The following is a 24,507-nucleotide window of genomic DNA, read 5'->3' as shown; positions in this document are numbered from 1 at the left end:
ACCAGTGGACTCTAGGACTAATGGGATGTTCCCTTGGGTGATACACTTATTTTCTGAAGGCTCTTTAGTTCAAGGAGCATTTGGCCTTTGCTAGAAAAAATTAACCCCAACCCCACCAAGGCCTTCTGACTACCAGGCCATTGAAGAACTGGTCTTGTGCCTCATAGACCTTCAAGGGCTACAAGGCATAAGGCCATTTCATTTGGGTTTCAGAAGGAAAATTTCACAGTACCAGGACTTTCGACTGACGAATTGGCCTTGTGACTACTGGAGCTTCTACCAAGAAGCTCAGTTGAGCTTCAGTAGAAAAACTGAACCCTACTGTGCCACCTCACTACCTGGACTTCTGAATATTCTGTCTTTTGAAAACTGAGCTTCTGAAAGAAAAAGGCCCCCCGTTTTGGACACTGTTCCGTTTTGTTGTCACCAAAACTGAGCTTGAGCAAATTCAACACTTCGCCCCTTTGGTGGACCTGCACAAACCCACATGTAAATACAATTTTTAGTGAGAGTGAGTTTGAAGCCAATGGGTTAGTGTGACCAAGTCTATAGACGGGTTCTCTTCAGAGTGCCTTGCTTACATTTATTTATTTTTTCAGGAAATCTGACCAAGAACTATCACGAGGAATGTATACGTTCTCCAAAGATTCTCGTTTGTGTGCGCTTCCTTTTCCCACAGTGTCTGCAGCAGGATATGAGTATTTACTGTTGTTGTGTTTTGTTCTTCATGCATGCGTCCGTGAGGATGGAAGAGATCAAAAAGTGTGTTGCTGCGTCACTGTGGTGATACCAAAGAAACACTCCGTGTCACGCTCAGACGCAGATTTCTATGGGCGTGGCCACCAGCATCCGCCCGCCTGGCGATATGTTTTCTCGCGGCATTCGGTCATAGCTGTTGGTCGACGACACCGAGCTGTTGGTGGACACGGATACGAAATGGTGGCCTCCGCCTGGTTCCATGACTCCACCCTTTGCCCCACCGCTACCCCGATCCATGGCCGCCGGAGACAGTGGGGAGAGAGTCTGCTGCTTCATCCTTTCCACCAGCAGCTCCTCATCCTCCTCCCCAGAAGAAGAAGTAGAGATAGTACCATCCACTGCTCCTCCACCAATCCTCTCCCCGCCGCTGCCATGTCCTCCTCCGTTGCCGTTGTTGTTGTTGTTCTCCCCATCTAGCATCCAGGAGTGGCTGAAATACCCGAACACCTCTTTGACAGAGCAGCGGCGGTCCTGCTCCACGGAGAGCAGGCGGCGGAACATGCGGAGAGCCTGCTCTGTGAAGCGTCTCCACTGCGACGGCACCGTGTTGGTCCTCCTCCTCTGCCAGCGGATGAACTCCTGGTAGAAGGAGTCTGAAGGTAAAGCCTTCTCCCAGGGGAAGTTGCCAGTCAGCATGCAGAAAAGCAGCACGCCGAAGGCCCAGACGTCAGTGCTGTAGTCCACGCAGAAACCCTCGTGACGCGACACATCACAGAGCTCTGGAGCCGTGTAGGGGATGGTGCCGCTCACCTGGAGGGAAACCCCCACCGAAAGGTCACCAGTAGGACAAAAACAAGCTCTGAAGACGTCACAAAGGTTAACGTTACTCACTCTTTTCACGGGTGAACCAGCTCGGCGGGTCATTCCGAAGTCGGACAGCTTGACCTTACGACACTCTCTGTCAAAAATGAGGATGTTCTCAGGCTTGATGTCCCGGTGGACCAGCTTCTTACAGTGCAGGTAGTCCAGAGCGATGGCTACCTGGTGCACACAGCGCTTTGCCACCGCTTCTGGAAGCCCAACCTGAAGGGTGCATACGGAGATAAATAAATGAAGCAGTGCTGAAGTTGATGAAACATTTGGCCAACAGAAAACTGAATGAGCTTCAATAAGTAATCCAATCATTACAATCAATTATCAAGTGAAAATGGAAACATCTGTTGGGTCCAACTTCTCAGAGTGTTGGCTGCCTCTATTGTAAAATCCTACTGTTTAACTTCAATAGTTTTGGGTTTTCTACTCTTGTTATTGGGCAGGTAGCTTAATGGGATGGAAGCTACCAATATGGGTTCCATTCCTGGTCATGCTACCTGTCTGTGCCCTTGGGCAAGACTCTGCATTGTTCCAGTCCATCCAGTTATAAAGGGCTACCGGCCTTAGCTGGGGAAGTAACCTCCAGTGGACTGGAATCCTGTCCATTGGCATCATGAAATGGGATCTGTTGATTAGCATGGTACCAACGGACCCTACAGCCTGTGTAGGACTTCTGATGTTATTCAGCAGATGTCTTCTTGTACGCAGACAAACTGTAATGGACTTTTTTTTTGGTCCTGGGAATTATGTGTGTCCTGGTTCTGAGATTATGTGTGTGTGTTTGTTGATGTGTTGTTAGGGTTACTCAAAAACTGATGAACTAATGTTCACAAACCTGACAAGGTTGAGTCTAACGTAATAAAAACCTTCTCAAAATCGAGTGGAGACAGTACTGTCAGTTTCCTAGTATTTGTCTTTGTGTTGGGTTCTGTTCTTACTTATTCAGTCAACGGCTCGGTTTGTGCTCTGACCACAGGAAACAGAATTGTTGTTTCTATGGAATAATCAACACTTCTCAATGTTATGTTTCCCCATTAATGTTACTTTTATTGTCCACATAAAAAAAACATTAATTATAGTGACTTTATTTTCAGCTCCAATAAAAAAAAATCATAAACTGAAGCTGTTTATATCTAAACATTCTAATACATCATGTTTTTCATCACATTTGCAAATAAGGCGTCCGTGACATACAGGATAACAGAGTCCCGGTAATCCTGCACCAACGTGGTGCCCCACATAAACGGGCTGAGTACAGTTTATATCTGACCTGTCGGCTGGGTGTGCAGACGTTTTCAGGATTCATTTTTTAATAACTGTCTGATTGTTGTTGGTTTAATCAAAGTAAATACGGTGGAAGTGCGTCACGGTGCTGAACAGCAAATCAGCACTTCTTAAATTGGATATGGAAGATTTATCGCCCTGCTGCCTTCACACAGTGGCAGATATTTAACCCCCACCTGATTTGCCTTACATGGTATTGCAGTACTTTCTGTTCCCCTGTAGGTGTCGCAGGTTGACAGTTCATGACTATTTCATGTTATCAACTATTTTAAAGGTCTACTCGAACAAAAGTGTAAAGTGTTCTAAAACAGACTGATACAACTTGCAGTATCTTACAATACTGGACAGCATAAATACAAAAAAAATATACTGTTAGCTACTGGCTGTGCTAGCAACTGCAACAGTCGCTACAATGGCCCTCCATAGTAGACTAGCTAGCTTGTATAATTTAGCAAATATTTTACAGCATTTTCTTTCAAAGAATGCTGTTTAGATGTCATAATCTGTTGGAAGGTGTTATAGATATTGTTTCAAAAAAGCTAATGAATGAGATCATTTAAATAACCCTTAATTTATTTTCTGGACCTGCTTTTTCCAATTAAGGTTGGAGCACGTCCCAGCAGTCATTGGGCAAGAGTCGAGGTACACCTTGCTCAGGCCGCCAGTCTATCAGACAGTCTCAATTATGCTCTTGAGTACAGTTCTGTATTCTGCAAGTCAGTAGATGGTCGTAGAAGAAGTCCAGCATTGGTCCTGAGACCTGTTGGTTCTGTGTTTGTCCCTGGATGCTGTGAAGCAGATGATGGTCTATGACGGGACACTAGCCACTTCTCTATCCAAGGCTGGTCCCTAATGTACAGCAGGATGGATTGAGACAATGTAGATGAAGTTTCTTTTCCAAGGTAGGATGACCAGGAATCAAAATCAGGTCTACATACTGGTAGTCCAACTGTTTATGTCTCTGAGCTACATGCTCTACAGTAAATGGCACTCTTTTTCAAAATATGTGTTCAAAATCTATATCACAAGGCCGACTGCTTCAGTAGGATCACTGCAAAAACACAGTTTGATTACTAATACTCAACTGGGTATTAACGCCATCAAACTTTGTTGCAAGGGATATTTTTGTGTAAATGACAACATATTTCTACCAGAGGATTTATACAATGTGCTGATTAGCAACAGTCAGAATGAAGGATGCAGCTGAGTACCTGTGGAGGAATGATATCAAAGAGGTCCCCTGCCAGTGCGTACTCCTGTGCAAATACGTAGTACTCGTCTGTCTCGAAGGCAATGCCAAACATATTGATGATGAAGGGGCAGGGCGAGAGGTAGAGCGAGATGCTGTACTCCCGCAGAAACGACTTCAGCTTGGTTGTTTTCTTTTTCAGGAACTTCAGAGCCATTTTTGTACCTTTTGAGGAAAACACAAGAATTGTAACTACATAGAAATACCAGTGCTTGAAAAATTAAAGCAGGTCTCAGTACTTTCAACAAATGCAGGACAGATGAGTGTGGAAATTAAATAAGTCAGAAATATCAGTAACCGCTACACTACCCTCTGCCCTGCTCTACCTAGTCTATCTACCATACAAAACTTTGTCCTTCTACCCTCTTTCCTACTCAAACTGTTAAGCTCATCCTAACGTAGCATCCATCATTCTATCCAACTCAACCTCTCTACCCTACCACTAATCTACCCTCAATCCTATGTCTATATCTAATCTCTCTCTTCTTTTACACTAACCGAAAGCTATCCTGTACCCTTACCTACCTACCTATTTACCTAAAGACTCAACCGATAGCCACATAGCAGAAGACAAAGGGTCCCACTAAAAATCTAGCTGTCAACCTCTAAACTTCAAACAAGTAAATAATGGGCATGAATATTATATAGTTTAACTTGACGGAAATAGTACTGGGAAAGTCATGGAAGAAGACAGTCAACAGTGTAGATGTAGTGCATTTGGTCGAGTACAATTCCGGAACTGTCATCATTTAGAAACTCCAGTAAATAAATAAATAAATATGCGCTTGGTTTCAGTGCAGAAGGTTCCGGGTTCAAATCCCACCCCTGCCACATTTCTCCATGTAATGTGGAGTTGCGTCAGGAAGGGCATCTGGCGTAAAACCTGTGCCAATTCAACATGCAGATCCACCTCGGATTTGCTGTGGCGACCCCGTGTGCAAACAAGGGAGCAGCCGAAGGGTCTTTATATATATATATATATATATATATATATATATATATATATATATATATATATATATATATATATATATTATATAAGTAATGCAGAAGCATTGAAATATTGTTTAGTTGGTGGGCTTTTTGTACACGGACGCCCACTTTCATTGATCAAAGACTCATTTAATTACGGTGCACTCCAGGTTAAGCACTTGAGCACTTAATGGAGCACTAATTTATTAAACTCATTAAATTGATTAACTAATAAAGACTTTACCTAAGTACTTTTTTAATTGCACCAACACGGTAGTGCTGTTTGTGTGAGTGTGTATCCTCACCTCTGATCTTGTGGATTACCAGGTCCACTTTTCCATAGGTGCCTTTGCCAAGTTCCCTGATCACCTCATAGTACTTGTTGACTTCTAGCCTCTCCAGGTTCTGGGCTGCAATCAGCTGTAGCTCGTCCAGGATGTCCATGTTGGCTCGTGAGACCAGCGGAGAGGAACTCATGTTGTGGGCAGGTTCCAGTGGACAAACCACTCTCAGGAAGGATAAATGCAGCGGCAAACAGCTGGTGTCACTGCCAAGAGGGAGACATCCACGGTGATAAGCACTGAAATAGAATCTGAAACAACAGCCGAAAGACGCCCACTGACAGAACGCGCAAGAGCAGTTTTGACTGAGTGATGAGCCCTAAAAGCAGACTGGAATCTTTCCAAAAGATTATTGTTAATCTGATGGTCCACCTGTTGCTTATCAACAACTGTCACTAAAACTTTTTTTTTCTTAGAAGGAAGGCGGGTTCAACACAGGTCTATACTTATTGATTGACTGGGCTTTCTTGATAAGCAGTGTTATCATGCCGGTCTGAAAGGTGGCTGGAAATGTTTGGCATGGCTGGGTGATGGGTTGGTTGCTGTGGTATTCAGCAGGAAGTCAATGTAATGTGGTTCAGAGATAAGCTGCAATCAGGGAAAGGTGGATTTAAGTTTTAAGCCAGCTCGCAGTTGATATTTTTAGAAGTATCTGACTCATTTCTGTGTTATTTGCGTTTTAATAAAACAGTGACACCCCTCCCCCCCACTCTTTAATGATTGCTCCTTTTTATCCCATTCAACTTTACAATTTAAAATCACTGGACATTTATATGCCTCATATTGACAAAGCAGCTTGGTCGGCTGCCACCACAGCCTGGACTCAGGTAGAAAGTTGTTGAAGAAGAACGCATGATGCACAACATGTGATTTCAAGGTCACAGATGAGGATTGTGTCCTGGTGGCTGAAGCACGGCCGGCTGCTCGTCTGCACTGAAAATGCTAATTATCTGCAGTGAAAGGCTTAAGTAATTCTAAACGCTGAGCTGCTGAATCACATGTGCACGTGCTCGCACAGGCAGCCAGTAACAATCCTTCCCACTGCGTCCGATCCCTGCTGCAGTGCGATTATTCTCTCTGATTGCTGTGACTTTTCTTGATTTCCCCAGCTGCTGAGGCCTGACCCTCCGCTCCACACATCCCAGCAAAAAGAAAACCCCCAAAGAAATATGGGCACTTCCACATGCACAGAATCATTCATTATATAACCCGGAGGTTCTGAAAGCAGCTTCTTTCCATCCGATCACAGCAAATCCAGCAACATGACCCGCTGTCGTATTTACAGCTTTATCATCCAGCACATGCTGTATCACTTGGATGTGGAAAAACACTCGGCTGAGCAAAATCTACAGGACGAGGTTCACTGCAAAACTGAGTGTGTGTGTGTGTGTGTGTGTGTGTGTGTGTGTGTATGTATATATATATATATACACACATACATACAGTAGTGTTCAGAATAATAGTAGTGCTATGTGACTAAAAAGATTAATCCAGGTTTTGAGTATATTTCTTATTGTTACATGGGAAACAAGGTACCAGTAGATTCAGTAGATTTTCACAAATCCAACAAGACCAAGCATTCATGATATGCACACTCTTAAGGCTATGAAATTGGGCTATATATATATATATATATATATATATATATATATATATATATATTCTAATTTTAATTCTGTGAGGTATTCTGAAAATTATATTGGAGTCACAAAAATTGTAAATTAATAAGTCTTTAAAAAGTATTTAGATATATAAATCCAACTGAATTTCCCACAAGCCAATGTGATGTTTTGTCTACAGTCGAAAAGTTGAATATATAAAAATCTGAAAAGTTGTCACGTCTAAATTTGGTATCTATGAATTATTAAAATGATGAACTGATTTTAAAAATTGCTGCAAAATACTTTTTCTTCTAAAATAATAATAATAATTATTGTTGTTGTTGTTGTTGTTATTATGTGTTCATTGTACATATTTTTTTATTATGTACAGTTTTACTGAATAGTTGCACAAGATTTTCTCATGAAATTCAGTTTATTTACATACCAGTATGATATAGTTCACTGAATTTCACTGCCAGTTCTAACATGTATTCATTCTAATATTCATTCTAATATTTATTATAATATTTTATTTTTACTACACGTAATTCGGGGCTGGTTTCACATTGAGGACAGAAATTTTAAAATAGCCCTCCTTTATATATTACACATTACTATTAAAAATTGCACACATAAGCAGTCACAGCTGGTGAAGAGCACCACAGCGTGCGTGTGAGTGATATTTCTCATGCTGTGAGTCTGCATGATTATTTAGTGTGATTTACCTCATCAGTCGCTCACATTCAATTTTGTGATGCAGAAAATAACGTTTGGACACAGACTCTGCAGCTGTATATGGTCATAACTCTGCATGATCACACGGTAAGTCAGCATCTCTGTGATAAAATAGGCACACACACACACACCTCATCATCATGGCCGCAGCGCTCCAATGTGGGAGTGTTTTGCGCGCAGGTGAGGAGGAACGACTCAGTTTAGGTGATAAATGGCAGCGGCGAGAGGATTCATGCACCACCTGACATGAGCAGCAAACGCACACCCACAGGAGGGCGGGTGTACACAGAGGAGGCCGTTTGTATCTGTCCACAGTCACGAGTGCTTTTTGTAGCACTGCAGAGCGCATGCAGCACCGTGTCATTAAACGCAAAACATGAACCCAAACTGCCACCCAGTCAGAACAATCCTGAAATTCTGCATCAGAGTTCAGATTTATGCATGTCTGCACCTCTGTTTCTTTCAGCACAACATCACTCATGTCACCAACATACAAAGACATATTTCACTGCAGAACTTTATCCATATCTGCAGGAAACTGAACTTGTGGGTTTCACTTGTGTTGTTTGTGTGTGTTACGAAATCAGTGGAAATGTCCAAAAATGCCCCATCTGTCCATGTAAAAAAAAAAAAAAAAAAAAAAATAGACATATACAAACTGTAGATCCTGGACAGCTTTGTCTTGACAACACTGATCATTCAACTGATACTCGTGGAAGACATTGAAAAATAGACTAAAATGTCCAAAAAAAAAAAAAAGTTACACACAAAAAGTTCAACACATAAATTCATTGGGTTCTTTTTCACTTACTAAGGTTAATCACCAAGTTTAACAAATATCGGCTTGAAACCTTTTGACAAATTAATCAAAATATCTAAACTTTTTTTAATCCAAAATCTGTGTTTAGATCCCAACTACTAAAGTGCATGAATTCGTGCAAGAAGTTTTATGGATATTGTCAGAGCCGGCTCAAGCCATTTTGGTGCCACGGGTGAGATTATGGTTTGGTGCCTCCTCCGCCCCTCCATGTGCATTAATGGACAACAGCCATATGACAGACATTTAAGATTTAATTGTTGATCAAACATACCAACACACAAAGAAACACACTAAAATAACAAAAATATCAATAATTAAATAAAATAAGATAAATAAATCCAGAGTTCCTGTTCAGAATTTGTGCAAATATTTTAGAATGACGTGACAGCAACCACAATATGAATATGTTCAAACAATACAAAACTGCAATATAAAATCAAAATGGAATACAAAAGTTGCAGTGCAGGTTTAACTCAGTCAGTCCCAGACAGCAAATATATTTTTTGTCCCTTTTTATCAGCAACACAAATGGAAATGGTGCTACAGTTTGTGTTTGTGCTTGTACAATATGATACAAATAATGAAAGATGAAAGATGGAAGGTACCATTCGACCATTCAATCCGTTCCATTGAAAGAATTAATAAACATCCATTAGCCTATTTGTTTTATATAACGGCAAAAATAGATCCTTGTCATTTGATATTATATTCAATTCTGACGATGTAATCCGTGATGCCGTGCACTAACTTTGCGTACTGACTGCTGACTGCACTTTCCTCACTCCAGCCAAAAATCACGTGACAAATTTGTATGTGTATGTATGGAACCAAATTTGCATGCTAAATGCAATGCAACACAAATGAGATGAATAATCCATTTCACATGACATACAAAGCACCAATGAAATGACAAGGATCCACTCAGTCGTTATATAAAAAATTGTAATCCAATTACATTTGTTAAGCAAATCTGATTGGTTAATTGTGTGAGATTTCTGACCATAAAATATTGCGTTGACGGTGGCAAAATATTCGACCGTTTTGCATTTGATGTATTGCTCGGCGCCCTGACCGCGTTGCTAGGCAGATGTCAATAATGGCGCTGTCAAGCTGAGAGCGAGAGAACCTGATGGAGTGACGACGATGCCAAAATGTGTGAATTTAATCTATCGTATTGATGTGGATTCTGATTCAGAATTACTCAATGTATCTGTGGGTCTGCTCACAGAATTTCCAGTTTGGCATGAAGACGCTGTTGCTACAGTAAGCTTTGCCGACCGATGTAAATATTGCAATTACTGCTGTGATAACCAATAAATATAATGCTAACGGTGATTATCTGCCAACTCGAGACCAGGAATCGAGCAACATTTTCCTAAAGCTACGGTCTGCGTAACAGTTTTATTGAACTATATTATTATGCAGGTCTTTTGCTGAAAACACAGATCCAGGTCGAATTACTTATAGAAAAATAAACCGTGCAAACAATGGAAATGGATTCGAATGGGAATAAGCCCCTTGTGTCTGATGAGTTGCAGACATTAATGCTGGATTTTACAGTCGCAAATTGAGTTTTTTAAAACGTCTCCAAATCATCAGACACAACAGGGTTATTCCCTAATTATAATGTAGGACTAAAATCTGATCCAAATCCGGTCAACCTTAACTGTCTACCTTTCTGCCTTATAACAACAGTGTGGGGGGTCTGTCATGGTGCCATGCAGCTCTGCCATGAATAGTGACATCATGTGAAATCTATCTATTTGAGTAGGATGTCTCCTCTATAAGTATCTTTAATTTATACAGTCATTTTTAAAAAATAATACACTACACAGTATTTAGTGCATGAAGCTCCTGGGTTTTTGGCAAAATTGTTATATGGCTGGGGGGGCCTGGCTGCCTTTTTGTTTCTGTCCTTTGTTTCTCCTTCCAGGTGGCTTGCATTTGGGACTGAGTGGCTGTGTTGCTGAGGTTATCAGGACCTCACCCTGATCACCTGCGGCTCGTCAGGACTCACAGCTGAGGTGCATCTATATGGATTGGAACATGGTGGCATTTAAGACTGGAGTATACAGTGTGTATTTGCCAGAGACTCAACCTTGTGACCAGACGGGTGAGATCGTCGTCTCGGGAGCCATCTCATTATCAGTGGATGCAGAGAACGTCCAGGGTTTGATGCACGGTCTGTGAAAGAGGAGGGGGTGAGGTCTCACGCTCGTCAGCACACTTCCTGAGGTACGTTAGATTTTGTGACTAACATTTATACAGTCAGTAAAAGTGGTGTCCCTCACACCTTTTTATATTGAGCTGTATGTTAGTCATGTATCGGCTTCCACTGCAGTGGAGTTTTGTGAACTGGATGTTCCATGCCTGCAGGTTGGGAAGCTGATTAGTAATCAAGCCAGGAAGTGTTTGCTGTTTGTACACCTTTAAGTGTTCTCTCTGTGTGTAGAGTGTGGACTCACATAATGGTTCCTTCTTTCACAGACTCGGTTTGTTGCGGCCACCTGGGGGGTGTCGGCGGGGTCCTTGGGTCCGAACAGCTTCTGGCTCCGGACCGTTAGCGCTGCTGGGAGCGCACCATGCCAGACCGCACTTTCTTTTGTTGTATTTTGTATCACTGTTATGTATTAAATTCAGTTAGCCTTTGTACCGTGCTCTGCTTATTTCATACTGGGTCCTTCAAACGCTGGTCGGTTCTCCGAGCTGCGTCCGACACATAACAAAAATGACATTATATATTACAAATAGTAGCTCAATGATGATAACAATAATAATAATTATTGAAAACTCAATTTTTTTCAATGTATTAGAATCTGATTATGAACATAATTATTGTTTTTTATTATGTCTAAAAAATGTCTTTAAAGTGGCTATAAAAGCAGACCTTGAAGGGGTTTGAGGGGGACTTTCCCACACCTCGCCCCTGTGGTTCCGCCCCTGCACCTGAGGGCTGCAGAGTGTGTGCAGCTGCAGAGAAAGAGTTCTGTCTGTTCTTATCAACTCTGTGCTCTCAAACAACGAGACAGATGATCTTAAATTGACTTGTGTGTATTAAAAACAAAATTAAAAATCACGCTGCTGTGTTTCAATGCCCTGGAGCATTTGTGAATCAACTGAGTAATCAAAAACACCTTTATCAGACAGATTCTTATCAGATTTGATCAGATCTTTCATCTATTCATGAACAGGGTGAATTTATTAATGTGGCTTTTGCAGAAAAGCTGAGCACCACAGACCCACATGAGGATATTTTCAGAGGCTGCGGTCACAATGTGCCCAACGTGCACACGCTGTTGGGAAAGCGCCAAAACTCACAACAACACACACACACACACACACACACACACACACACACACACACACACACACACACACACACACACACACACACACACACAAACAAACTATTTGACTACTTTAGAAAGAAAAACTTGTCTTGCTTCTAAATGACCTATGCTGTCCAATCACATTTCTTTACTTGTCCCAGACAAATAGACAAGTGTTAATTTTTTGTTTGTTTTGTGAGAGCTTGCAGCAGCACTCCCTCCAGCAGGTGGCGCCCTAGGCAACCATCTATATGATCTATACCAAGAGCCGGCTCTGGATATTGTATTCAACTCTTTGACAAAAGGACCAAAAATATCAAAAAAATTGCTTTTTCTTTGTTAAATTCATAAACAAAAGATCCAGAATCCATCTTAGGATCTAATCAACACCAAATTTTAGTCAGTGGGTTCTTCTGCCAGGTTTCATGGACACTGGCTGAAAATATGTTGAGAAATTGATTGAAATATGAAAATCTCCATCTCTGATCCAGAATCCCAAGCCGAATTCCAATCAACAACCAGTTTCAGTAATTCTTCCTCTTGATCAGGTTTGCCATTCCACAAAGATTCATGAAGCCAGAACCTTTCAAGGCAATAGCGAAATTGTCAAAAACTGCCTTATCTCAAAGAAAACGCAAGGTATATCATCCACAACCCACATATGTATGCTGATCAATGGTTTCTTCCTGTTAATAACATGTATTGATCCACCAACCCCGGTGGAGAACAACTGAAAGGTTTTTGAATAATCCTGCAAACAATCCAATCAAGAAATGTCTAATCACCAACTCAAAGCTGACTGCATGTTTGCAGCCGGTATAAACATTTCAGCTGGAATGTACCTTCAGTATTTTACATGTTTCAAATGTCAACACAAGTTGGAGTCTAAAATCAGTGACTAATAAAAGAAAAGATTCTTGTCCACTGTCTGTGTTGGTGTTTGGCACACGGAGCTGATTATGTATTTATACAGACGATGGATTAGACTCGGAGCTGAATGACTCATCAGATCAGAACAAATGTCGGCTCTGGTGTGGAGAGGAAGTCTACAGTCACACTGAGTGTGTGCGCTTCATCACACATTGTGTGAGCTCAGCTAACAACACAGACAAGACACACCACCAGATTTACTGCATATGGATTTCACAGCTTTGACAGAAACAGCTGCAGAGGTTCTGAAAGCCTTGGTAGTTTTATCTACGTATTTCATATCTCTGGTAGAAATCTGGCTGCGGAGGTTTTGAAAGAACAGCGGCTTGGTATTTTAAGCAGTTCATATCTTTGATAGAAATCTGACTGCAGAGTTTCTGAAAGGACAGTGCCTTGGTAGTTTTAAGCATTTCATATCTTTAGTAGAAGTCTGGCTGCAGAGGTTCTGAAAGGACAGCGCCTTGGTAGTTTAAGCAGTTCATATCTTTGATAGAAATCTGACTGCAGAGTTTCTGAAAGGACAGCGGCTTGGTAGTTTTAAGCATTTCATATCTTTACTAGAAATCTGACTGCAGAGGACCTGAAAGGACAGGCGCCTTTCTAGTTGTAAACCTTTCATATTTTTAATAGAAATGTGGCTGTAGAGGTCCTGAAAGGACAGCGCCTTGACAGTTTTAAGCATTTCATATCTTTAGTAGAAATCTGGCTGCAGAGTTTCTGGCTGCTTGGTAGTTTAAAGTAGACCTGCATTGAAATAAATGCAGTCAGATCTTTGGACCAAAAAATGACTTACATTTACACATAAGATCCTTCTGAATGTAGTAAAGTAAATCTGGAAGCCCAGATCTGTCATTCAATGGCGAAATCTTCATTTAAAAATGACAAATTTACAGCTAACATTTAGCCCTCTGCAAAACTGTCCCTCTCATCATAGACGCTGCCGAGACGTCACGGAGAAGACCCTCTCTCCCAACATGCATTGCGCGCCAACTGTAATTTGTGTATTTACGTCAGTTTGCATCTGCACCTTTTTCTTGTCTTATACGGAAGGATCTACTTTTTTTAAAACTTCATATTGTCTTGCGGCACGTTTGGTGAGTACACATTTCTTTTATTTGTGCTTGAAAATTATTTTGGGGGACTTTTTCATACGCCCGTTTGATTGAGTGGTATCACAATGAAAATCTACTGTCTTTAGCCTCCGGAACCATCGCGGGATATGGAGGCCAGACCCGCAAAGAATCCCAGTCATTAAAAATATATAAACTTCTCTCAGTGTCCATGGAGCTCTGGGGCTCCGATTGCCGAGACGTGTGGTGCTGTGGATTTTGCCGCAAGAAGTCTGTCCTTGCAGCAACAGGTGTACTGGCCGCTTTGCATTAAAACAGCGAGCATAATCTCAGGACTTGTGCCAAGTGTGCTGCAGCTCCATTCAGTAGACAGAGAGGTGATGCCGGTGTTGTGCGCTGAATCTGGCACAACACTGGCTGCAAAGCAGACACGGGCGGTGTGAGTGATCTGACCACATTTATTTCAATGCAGGTCTACTTTAAGCAGTTCATATCTTTGGTAGAAATCTGACTGCAGAGTTTTTGAAAGGACAGCGCCTTGGCAGTATTATGCATTTCATATCTTTGATAGAAATCTGGCTGAAGAGGTTCTGAAAGGACAGCGCCTTGGTCATTTTAAGCATTTCATATCTTTAGTAGAAATATGGCTGCAGAGGTTCTGAAAGGACAGCGCCTTGGTAGTTTTATGCATTTCATATCTTTAGTAGAAATCTGGCTGCAGAGGTTCTGAAAGGACAGCACCTTGGTAGTTTTATGCATTTCATATCTTTAGTAGAAAGCTGGCTGAAGAGGTTCTGAAAGGACAGCACCTTGGTCATTTTAAGCATTTCATATCTTTAGTAGAAAGCTGGCTGCAGAGGTTCTGAAAGGACAGCACCTTGGTAATTTTATGCATTTCATATCTTTAGTAGAAATCTGACTGCAGAGGACCTGAAAAGACAGCGGCTTGGTAGTTTTAAGCATTTCATATCTTTACTAGAAATCTGACTGCAGAGGTCCTGAAAGAACAGCGGCTTGGTAGTTTTAAGCATTTCATATCTTTGATAGAAATCTGGCTGAAGAGGTTCTGAAAGGATAGCGCCTTGGTAGTTTTAAGCATTTCATATCTTTACTAGAAATCTGACTGCAGAGGACCTGAAAGGACAGCACCTTGGTACTTTTAAACCTTTCATATCTTTAGTAGAAATCTAACTGCAGAGGTCCTGAAAGGACAGCGCCTTGGTAAATGTAAGCATTTCATATCTTTATTAGAAATCTGACTTCAGAAGACCTGAAAGGACAGCGCCTTGGTAGTTGTAAACCTTTCATATCTTTAGTAGAAATCTGGCTGAAGAGGTCTTGAAAGGACAGCGCCTTGACAGCTGTAAGCATTTCATATCTTTAGTGGACATCTGGCTGCAGAGGTTCTGAAAGAACAGCATCTTGGTAGTTTAAGCAGTTCATATCTTTGATAGAAATCTGACTGCATAGTTTCTGAAAGGACAGCGCCTTGGTAAATGTAAGCATTTCATATCTTTATTAGAAATCTGACTTCAGAAGACCTGAAAAGACAGCACCTTGGTAGTTGTAAACCTTTCATATCTTTAGTAGAAATCTGGCTGCAGAGGGCCTGAAAGGACAGCACCTTGGTAGTTTTAAGCATTTCGAATCTTTATTAGAAATCTGGCTGCATAGAACCTGAAAGGATAGCGCCTTGGTAGTTGTAAACCTTTCATATCTTTAGTAGAAATCTTACTGCAGAGGGCCTGAAAGGACAGCACCTTGGTAGTTTTAAGCATTTCATATCTTTAGTAGAAATCTGACTGCAGAGGACCTGAAAGGACAGTGCCTTGGTAGTTGTAAACCTTTCATATCTTTAGTAGAAATCTTGCTGCAGAGGGCCTGAAAGGACAGCACCTTTGTAGTTTTAAGCATTTCATATCTTTACTAGAAATCTGGCTGCAGAGGACCTGAAAGGACAGCGCCTTGGTAGTTTTATGCTTTTCGTATCTCTAGTAGAAATCTGGCTGCATTGGTCCTGAAACGACAGCGTCTTGGTAAATGTAAGCATTTCATATCTTTATTAGAAATCTGACTGCAGAGGACCTGAAAGGACAGCGCCTTGGTAGTTGTAAACCTTTCATATCTTTAGTAGAAATCTTGCTGCAGAGGGCCTGAAAGGACAGCACCTTGGTAGTTTTAAGCATATCATATCTTTACTAGAAATCTGACTGCAGAGGACCTGAAAGGACAGCACCTTGGTAGTTTTAAGCATTTTATATCTTTACTAGAAAACTGACTGCAGAGGACCTGAAAGGACAGCACCTTGGTAGTTGTAAACCTTTCATATCTTTAGTAGAAATCTTGCTGCAGAGGGCCTGAAAGGACAGCACCTTGGTAGTGTTAAGCATTTCATATCTTTACTAGAAATCTGACTGCAGAGGACCCAAAAGGACAGTGCCTTGGTAGTTGTAAACCTTTCGTATCTTTAGTAGAAATCTGGCTGCAGAGGTCCTGAAAGGACAGCACCTTGGTAGTTTTAAGCATATCATATCTTTACTAGAAATCTGACTGCAGAGGACCTGAAAGGACAGCACCTTGGTAGTTTTAAGCATTTTATATCTTTACTAGAAAACTGACTGCAGAGGACCTGAAAGGACAGCACCTTGGTAGTTGTAAACCTTTCATATCTTTAGTAGAAATCTTGCTGCAGAGGGCCTGAAAGGACAGCACCTTGGTAGTGTTAAGCATTTCATATCTTTACTAGAAATCTGACTGCAGAGGACCTAAAAGGACAGTGCCTTGGTAGTTGTAAACCTTTCATATCTTTAGTAGAAATCTGGCTGCAGAGGTCCTGAAAGGACAGCACCTTGATAATTGTAAGCATTTCATATCTTTACTAGAAATCTGACTGCAGAGGACCTGAAAGGACAGCACCTTGGTAGTTTTAAGCATTTTATATCTTTACTAGAAAACTGACTGCAGAGGACCTGAAAGGACAGCACCTTGGTAGTTGTAAACCTTTCATATCTTTAGTAGAAATCTTGCTGCAGAGGGCCTGAAAGGACAGCACCTTGGTAGTGTTAAGCATTTCATATCTTTACTAGAAATCTGACTTCAGAAGACCTGAAAGGACAGTGCCTTGGTAGTTGTAAACCTTTCATATCTTTAGTAGAAATCTGGCTGAAGAGGTCCTGAAAGGACAGCGCCTTGGTAGTTTTAAGCATTTCATATCTTTACTAGAAATCTGACTGCAGAGGTCCTGAAAGGACAGCACTTTGGTAGTTTTAAGCATTTCATATCTTTACTAGAAAACTGACTGCAGAGGACCTGAAAGGACAGCACCTTGGTAGTTGTAACCTTTCATATCTTTAGTAGAAATCTTGCTGCAGAGGGCCTGAAAGGACAGCACCTTGGTAGTTTTAAGCATTTCATATCTTTACTAGAAATCTGACTGCAGAGGACCTGAAAGGACAGCGCCTTGGTAGTTGTAAACCTTTCGTATCTTTAGTAGAAATCTGGCTGCAGAGGTCCTGAAAGGACAGTACCTTGATAGTTGTAAGCATTTCATGTCTTTATTAGAAATCTGACTTCAGAAGACCTGAAAGGACAGCCCCTTGGTAGTTGTAAGCATTTCATATCTTTAGTAGAAATCTGGCTGCAGAGGGCCTGAAAGGACAGCACCTTGGTAGTTTTAAGCATTTCATATCGTTATTAGAAATCTGACTGCATAGAACATGAAAGGATAGGGCCTTGGTAGTTTTATGCATTCCATATCTTTATTAGAAATCTGACTTCAGAAGACCTGAAAGGACAGAGCCTTGGTAGTTGTAAACCTTTCATATCTTTAGTAGAAATCTGGCTGCAGAGGTCCTGAAAGGACAGCACCTTGGTAAATGTAAACATTTCATATCTTTACTAGAAATCTGACTTCAGAAGACCTGAAAGGACAGCGCCTTGGTAGTTGTAAACCTTTCATATCTCTGGTAGAAATCTGGCTGCAGAGGTCCTGAAAGGACAGCGCCTTGGTAGTTGTAAACCTTTCATATCTCTGGTAGAAATCTGACTTCAGAAGACCTGAAAGGACAGCGCCTTGGTAGTTGTAAACCTTTCATATCTCTGGTAGAAATCTGGCAGCAGAGGTCCTGAAAGGACAGCACCTTGGTAAATGTAAGCATTTCATATCTTTAGTAGAAATCTTGCTGCAGAGGGCCTGAAAGGACAGCACCTTGCTAGTTTTAAGCATTTCATATCTTTACTAGAAATCTGACTGCAGAGGACCTGAAAGGACAGCACCATGGTAGTTTTAAGCATTTCATATCTTTACTAGAAATCTGACTGCAGAGGACCTGAAAGGACAGCACCTTGGTGGTTGTAAACCTTTCGTATCTTTAGTAGAAATCTGGCTGCAGAGGTCCTGAAAGGACAGCACCTTGATAGTTGTAAGCATTTCATATCTTTATTAGAAATCTGACTTCAGAAGACCTGAAAGGACAGCGCCTTGGTAGTTGTAAACCTTTCATATCTTTAGTAGAAATCTGGCTGAAGAGGTCCTGAAAGGACAGCGCCTTGACAGTTATAAGCATTTCATATCTTTAGTAGAAATCTGGCTGCAGAGGGCCTGAAAGGACAGCACCTTGGTAGTTTTAAGCATTTCATATCTTTACTAGAAATCTGGCTGCAGAGGGCCTGAAAGGACAGCACCTTGGTAGTTTTAAGCATTTCATATCGTTATTAGAAATCTGACTGCATAGAACCTGAAAGGATAGGGCCTTGGTAGTTTTATGCATTTCATATCTTTTGTAGAAATCTGGCTGCAGAGGTCCTGAAACGACAGTGTCTTGGTAAATGTAAACATTTCATATCTTTACTAGAAATCTGACTGCAGAGGACCTGAAAGGTCAGCGGCTTGGTAGTTTTAAGCATTTCATAGCTTTACTAGAAATCTGGCTGCAGAGGTCCTGAAAGGACATCTCCAACATATTCTTAAACAGTTTTCTTTAGTTGAAACAGCTGCAGAGGTTCTGAAAGGACAGCGCATTTCATATCATTGGTAAACATGACTACAGATGTCCTGAATGCACAGCATTCTGGTAGTTTTAATTATTCTTAACCTGGTTTTCATATCCCAGCCAAAAGATCTGCAGACGTTGTGAAAGGACAGCACTCTAGTGGTAGATTTAGCATTTCTAATCTTTACTTAATCCAGACAAAACAAGAACCAAGTGTCCTTCACAGTACAGTGACAGATTCCTTTAAAAAGCAAAGTCCTCATTACAGACACAAACCACTGTAATCCTTCCAGCTAACCGCAAAACCTGCTGCCCTCCATGCTTATGCTCTCTGGAACAAAGCAGCAACCAAAATCCCAGACTGCTTACACAACCAGCGAGTGCAGTGGAGCAGCTGCCCAGATTCAGTGAGCCAAAGCGGTCACAGTCACGTCAACCCCGAGCTGCCCCTCAAAAAATTAGAGAAATTAGAGCAATTAGAGCTGTCAGAGCCACAAATGCTGGTACATTATTCACCTGCATGAGGTATAAACATTATGTAGCTGCTCCTGTTACCAAAACATGATTTAATTTCCTTTCAGAGAACAAGTTGCCGACTGTTTGGCACAAATGAAAAGGTCCCGGTGAAAGTTAATGTTAATTTTCTGATCAAATGACAGACAGCATCAATAAGAAAATCATTTGATAGAATGTTAGTTACAGAGAAATTAAAAGACAGTGACAGGAAAGCGCATCATAAATATGCGAGTTATAGAATGCACGAACAAACCAAAAGCGTGCTCCTCCACAGCCAATAAACAGCCAATCATATTCCTCAATAATGGAGATAATGGAACAGCCATCGACATGTAACACCACAGGAGTTGCCATGCTCATGTATTATACGCAACTTTGGTCTTTTATTGATTTCCTTATTTATTTACTGAAGTAAAGAAAATAGAATATTGGAAGAAAATCCATTATCCAGATCTGATTCCAAAATCAGATGTATGCATCAAGTCAACTCAGGCCAGTGGGCATCCGCGACACCAACCACCCAGACAGACAAGAGGTCCATCCCCACATCTCCAAAATAACCATCGATCTGCTGCAGCCAGGTGAAGCGTGGGTGTGTCTTTGGACCTTCTCCAGCCACTGGAGTTCTCAAAGCTCATGCACATGCACGCTGGATCACGCGCAGATAAACGCGTGACATGGCCAAAATGTTGAAGCTGACATTCCCTCACAATGCAAGTGGTTCTCCTCATCTCAGTCTCCCGACATCCTTCGGTTTTGAAGTCAACTTAAATTTGACTTTTGAGAGCAATTTACAATCCAACCCTCCAGCTGTCTTGAGGTGGGCTGAGGGTAAAACACAGACACAAACACTGGGCTTTATAACTTGCAGATAACTAATAACCAGCATTAAGGAAGTCGTGTTACCATGACGTCCCCGGTGCAGGCGTTCAAGCAACGATGACGTACAGCAACGTTGGAGTGTTTGTGTGACCTACATTGTGAATTGTGTGTCATCTGGGAGCTTAAGCACTTTTTGATGAACTGTGCACATGAGGTTTAACACATACACACACACACACAAACACGTGTTCATCCACAAAGCCTCCCACGAAGCCCCTCAGTACATTAAAAAAATAAAATAAATGAGATGGCATGAACAACAAAATGATTTGATGGCTCCTGGCTGTTGGTAAATTTGATTCAATCTTACAGTACAAATGGTGAACGATGTTTAAAATAGATCAATAATATTATTACTATTACTATGCAGTTCAGTAGCCAATTGTTCATAAATGTTTTAAATAATTCATATAATCAATTCAAACCTTATGGTGTATAAAATTGTAACAATTTTTTTTTGGTTACATTGGGGGCAAACAGTATTCCAGAATCTTAAATTCTATTCCGTTGGTGCTTGTCAGTCAGTCAATTAACAGGTTTAGTTCCAGTCCAGTTCCAGTCAAAACCAGCTAAATAAAACCACTAATATCATCTGATTTAAATCCAAATAAATATCGCAAAATCAACTTAATACCAAAGTTTCCCCAGTACATTCAGTTTATAACCACATTATGATTAATTCAGACAAAGTGGCTGTTTGAAGCTTGAAAAAATTAAGGTAAATCTGGTTTAAATAATATAACATATGGCTCAAATAAGGTAAATCTGGTTTAAATAATAGAACATTTGGTTCAAATAAGGTAAATCTGGTTTAAATAATAGAACATTTGGTTCAAATAAGGTAAATCTGGTTTAAATAATAGAAAACATCTGGTTCAAACAAGGTAACATCTGGTATAAATAATAGAACACCTGATTAAATTCAGAAACATCAGTTTAAATAACAGAACATTTGATTCAAATAAGGTAAATCTGGTTAAATAATCGAACATCTAATTCAAATAAGGTAACATCTGGTTTAAATAATAGAACATCTGACTCAAATAAGGTAAATCTGATTTAAATAATAGAACATCTGATTCAATTAAGGTAATATCGGTTTAAATAATAGAACATCTGATTCAAATAAGGTAAATCTGGTTAAATAATCAAACATCTGATTCAATTAAGGTAACATCTGGTTTAAATAATAGAACATCTGACTCAAATAAGGTAAATCTGATTTAAATAATAGAACATCTGATTCAATTAAGGTAATATCGGTTTAAATAATAGAACATCTGATTCAAATAAGGTAAATCTGGTTTAAATAATAGAACATCTGATTCAATTAAGGTAACATCGGTTTAAATAATAGAACATCTGATTCAAATAAGGTAACATTGCTTTAAATAATAGAATATATGATTCAAATAAGGTAAATCTGGTTAAATAATCGAACATCTGATTCAAATAAGGTAACATCTGGTTTAAATAATATAATATCTGATTCAAATAAAGTAACATTGGTTTAAATAATAAAACATCTGATTCAAATAAGGTAACATTGGTTTAAATAATAGAATATCTGATTCAAATAAGGTAAATCTGGTTAAATAATCAAACATCTGATTCAAATAAGGTAACATCTGGTTTAAATAACAGAATATCTGATTCATTTAAGGTAACATCGGTTTAAATAATAGAACATCTGATTCAAATAATGTAACATCGGTTTAAATAATAGAATATCTGATTCAAATGAGGTAAATCTGCTTAAATAATCGAACATCTGATTCCAATAAGGTAACATCTGGTTTAAATAATAGAACATCTGGTTCAGATAAGGTACCTAAAACTGGTTTATGGTTATTTTAAAACAGTTTTATGTGTAGAACAGTTAATGACGAAACAAAAAGATAAACATAGCAAATCCTTGTATTTTTGAAACTTCAACAGGTGAAAATTTTGCATGGTTTTTCTTGATCAAAGGTAGAAAAAATTATCAAAAGACTGGCTGATCGATCAATGTGTGGGCTTTGATGTAAACACTGTGGTCTGTGTGGTTTGAGGTTGGACATATATTGATACCACCTACACTGTCTGTCACCACTGATTACTTTAGTTATTGATGATCAACTGTTTTGTCTCGAAAAAAAAATAAAAAATTCCAGAACCACATAGATATCATATGTTCTCCAAACAATAAGACAAAACACAAAGGTGCGTGTTTGACAAGCCTATAAAACAAAGAACAAGAGCTAATCTCACGTTTCAGAAGCAAACGTTGACCCCTTTTTAATGACAAATCGATTACTGGAATATTAGGTTTTTAGGTTTTTTTTCCTGCTGATTGATAAATTAACATAAGGGATCAGCTACAAATAAAACATAGCATCATGTATGAACACATGGGATAAAAAGGTTGTCATTAATATGATAAATCCCCCTAAATATCTAAATGTTGTTAATAATTTAAAATAACTGTTGAATTGTTGACGGATGATGTGATGGTGTTCACTGTTTTCCCGCTGCACACAAAGCGCCATTAAACGCACCACGCTGTCATAATATTGGTCATTTTTATTTTATTTTACTTTATTTTATTTTATTTCTGTGTTTAATTTCGGTGAGTTTGCTCGGGTGAGGATGAGGGACGCAGCCGGTCCGGTTGGTACTCACCGTTCAGTCGGAGTCCCTGTGCGGGCTCTGGAGTCCTCCCCGTCCGCCCGGGCCGCCGCTCAGCACACGGCCCGCCTGTGAGCGCATATTACGGGCAGTGAAGCGCTGGACGAGCCGCGGTTTACACCCCGCAGCCGCCTCGTCCTCCTCCGTCGCTGCGTCCTATTGTCTCCGCACCAGGAGAGGAGGTGAGGAGGGGAGGAGGTGAGGAGACGCAGCAGCAGCGGGAGAGAGGAGCACCGCAAAGCCCTCCCCTTCTGTCGGCACTGACCAATCAGCAGCGCCGCTCCGCCGGGAGCCGCCGCTGCTCGCTGTCTCCGTACAGACTAGATGCTGCGTTCACGGTCCATCAGAATGCCACAAAACCAATAACTCACTAACTAGCTAAACAAATAAACATCATCAAATTATTTTGTCATATTAATTCATACTATCGCGTTTGATTACTGTTTTTAGTCAATCTATTTATTTTCTCTTCAGGCCCTTTATTGTCATCAATGTTGCATTTTACATCTTCCATGCATAACTATACTTATTCATAGTTTATATTCACTTATATTAAGAGCATTTACTTGAATCAGATTCTTTTTTTTATTTGTTTATTATTTGTACACTTTTTCTCTATTTTATCTCACACTCACATTAACATGAACCAGATTTATTTTGTTCTTGTTTTTTATGAGTACAAATTACAAATCAGAGTTTGTTTTATTATTATTAAGTTTCATCCATTTGGTATGTGCTTTTCAATATATATATTTTTGGGATTATTATTATATTCTCCATTGTTGTTTTTTAATTATTTTTACAAATTTTATCTATTACAATTTTTCATTGTTTAGGTTATGTTCACATTCGAGGTCAAAATGGCTTCAATCATATTTTCAGATTGGTTAAGCATCTCAAATCCACTCCTTCCAAGATGACAGCCTAATTGTTCTACACTGACACTGTAGCCACTCAAGATTTTTCCATAATTTTCACCAGTTTATTACAGTAACACTACAATACATATAGCTGAAGATATTATACAAACAGCAAATACCAGCTGATGTTTCAACTTGTAAATCAAATAAACATAGCAATTTGTGTTCATCAAATTATTGGACTTCATTTGCAAAAGTAACATCAGTAACATGAATCTATGTCTAAATTTCACCTTGCATTTAAATAAATAAATAAAAATAATTGCCAGCCTTGACTTAAGGTGACCAGGGTGAGGTCATCTCATCCACTGGATATTTAAATCACCCAAGCAGGAGGAATTAATCTTGATTTGTCTTCATGAAATGAAAACAATAATCTTTCTCATTCATCAAAAATGTATTCACCGACTGGATTGAACATGTTCATATTAACAAAACAAGAATTATAGAAGGAAATGTGCAAGAAATAAAAGTACACCAGATAGTGTGGAGGCTCTCAGCAGACTGGATACCTCCATCAGAGTAACAACAGAGTTCAACTGATGAAAGCCACCAGAATTCTCTCAAAAATGCCCAACTGATCCTGTATGTGCTAACGTCTGTACTTTAATGCAGATTTAATGGGAAT

At 40.0% G+C, this 24,507-nt stretch overlaps 1 protein-coding gene across 1 annotated transcript; it reads right to left on the bottom strand.

The window, feature by feature from the left end:
• Positions 1–691: 691 nt before the first annotated feature.
• On the bottom strand, positions 692–23,179 carry bsk146 (brain specific kinase 146). Its single transcript, XM_034193255.1, has 5 exons — positions 22,950–23,179; positions 5,383–5,624; positions 4,068–4,270; positions 1,591–1,782; positions 692–1,509 (listed from the first exon to the last, which is right to left on the bottom strand). Exons 2-5 carry the CDS (start codon positions 5,552–5,554, stop codon positions 814–816), a joined length of 1,263 nt encoding a protein of 420 aa, XP_034049146.1. The 5' UTR covers positions 5,555–5,624; positions 22,950–23,179; the 3' UTR covers positions 692–813.
• Between the last annotated feature and the right edge of the window lie 1,328 nt (positions 23,180–24,507).

Source organism: Thalassophryne amazonica, chromosome 18 (assembly GCF_902500255.1).
Source record: "Thalassophryne amazonica chromosome 18, fThaAma1.1, whole genome shotgun sequence".
Classification (NCBI taxonomy): domain Eukaryota; kingdom Metazoa; phylum Chordata; class Actinopteri; order Batrachoidiformes; family Batrachoididae; genus Thalassophryne; species Thalassophryne amazonica.
Note: the sequence above shows the minus strand (reverse complement) of the source record. Positions and strands in the feature narration are given on the sequence as shown.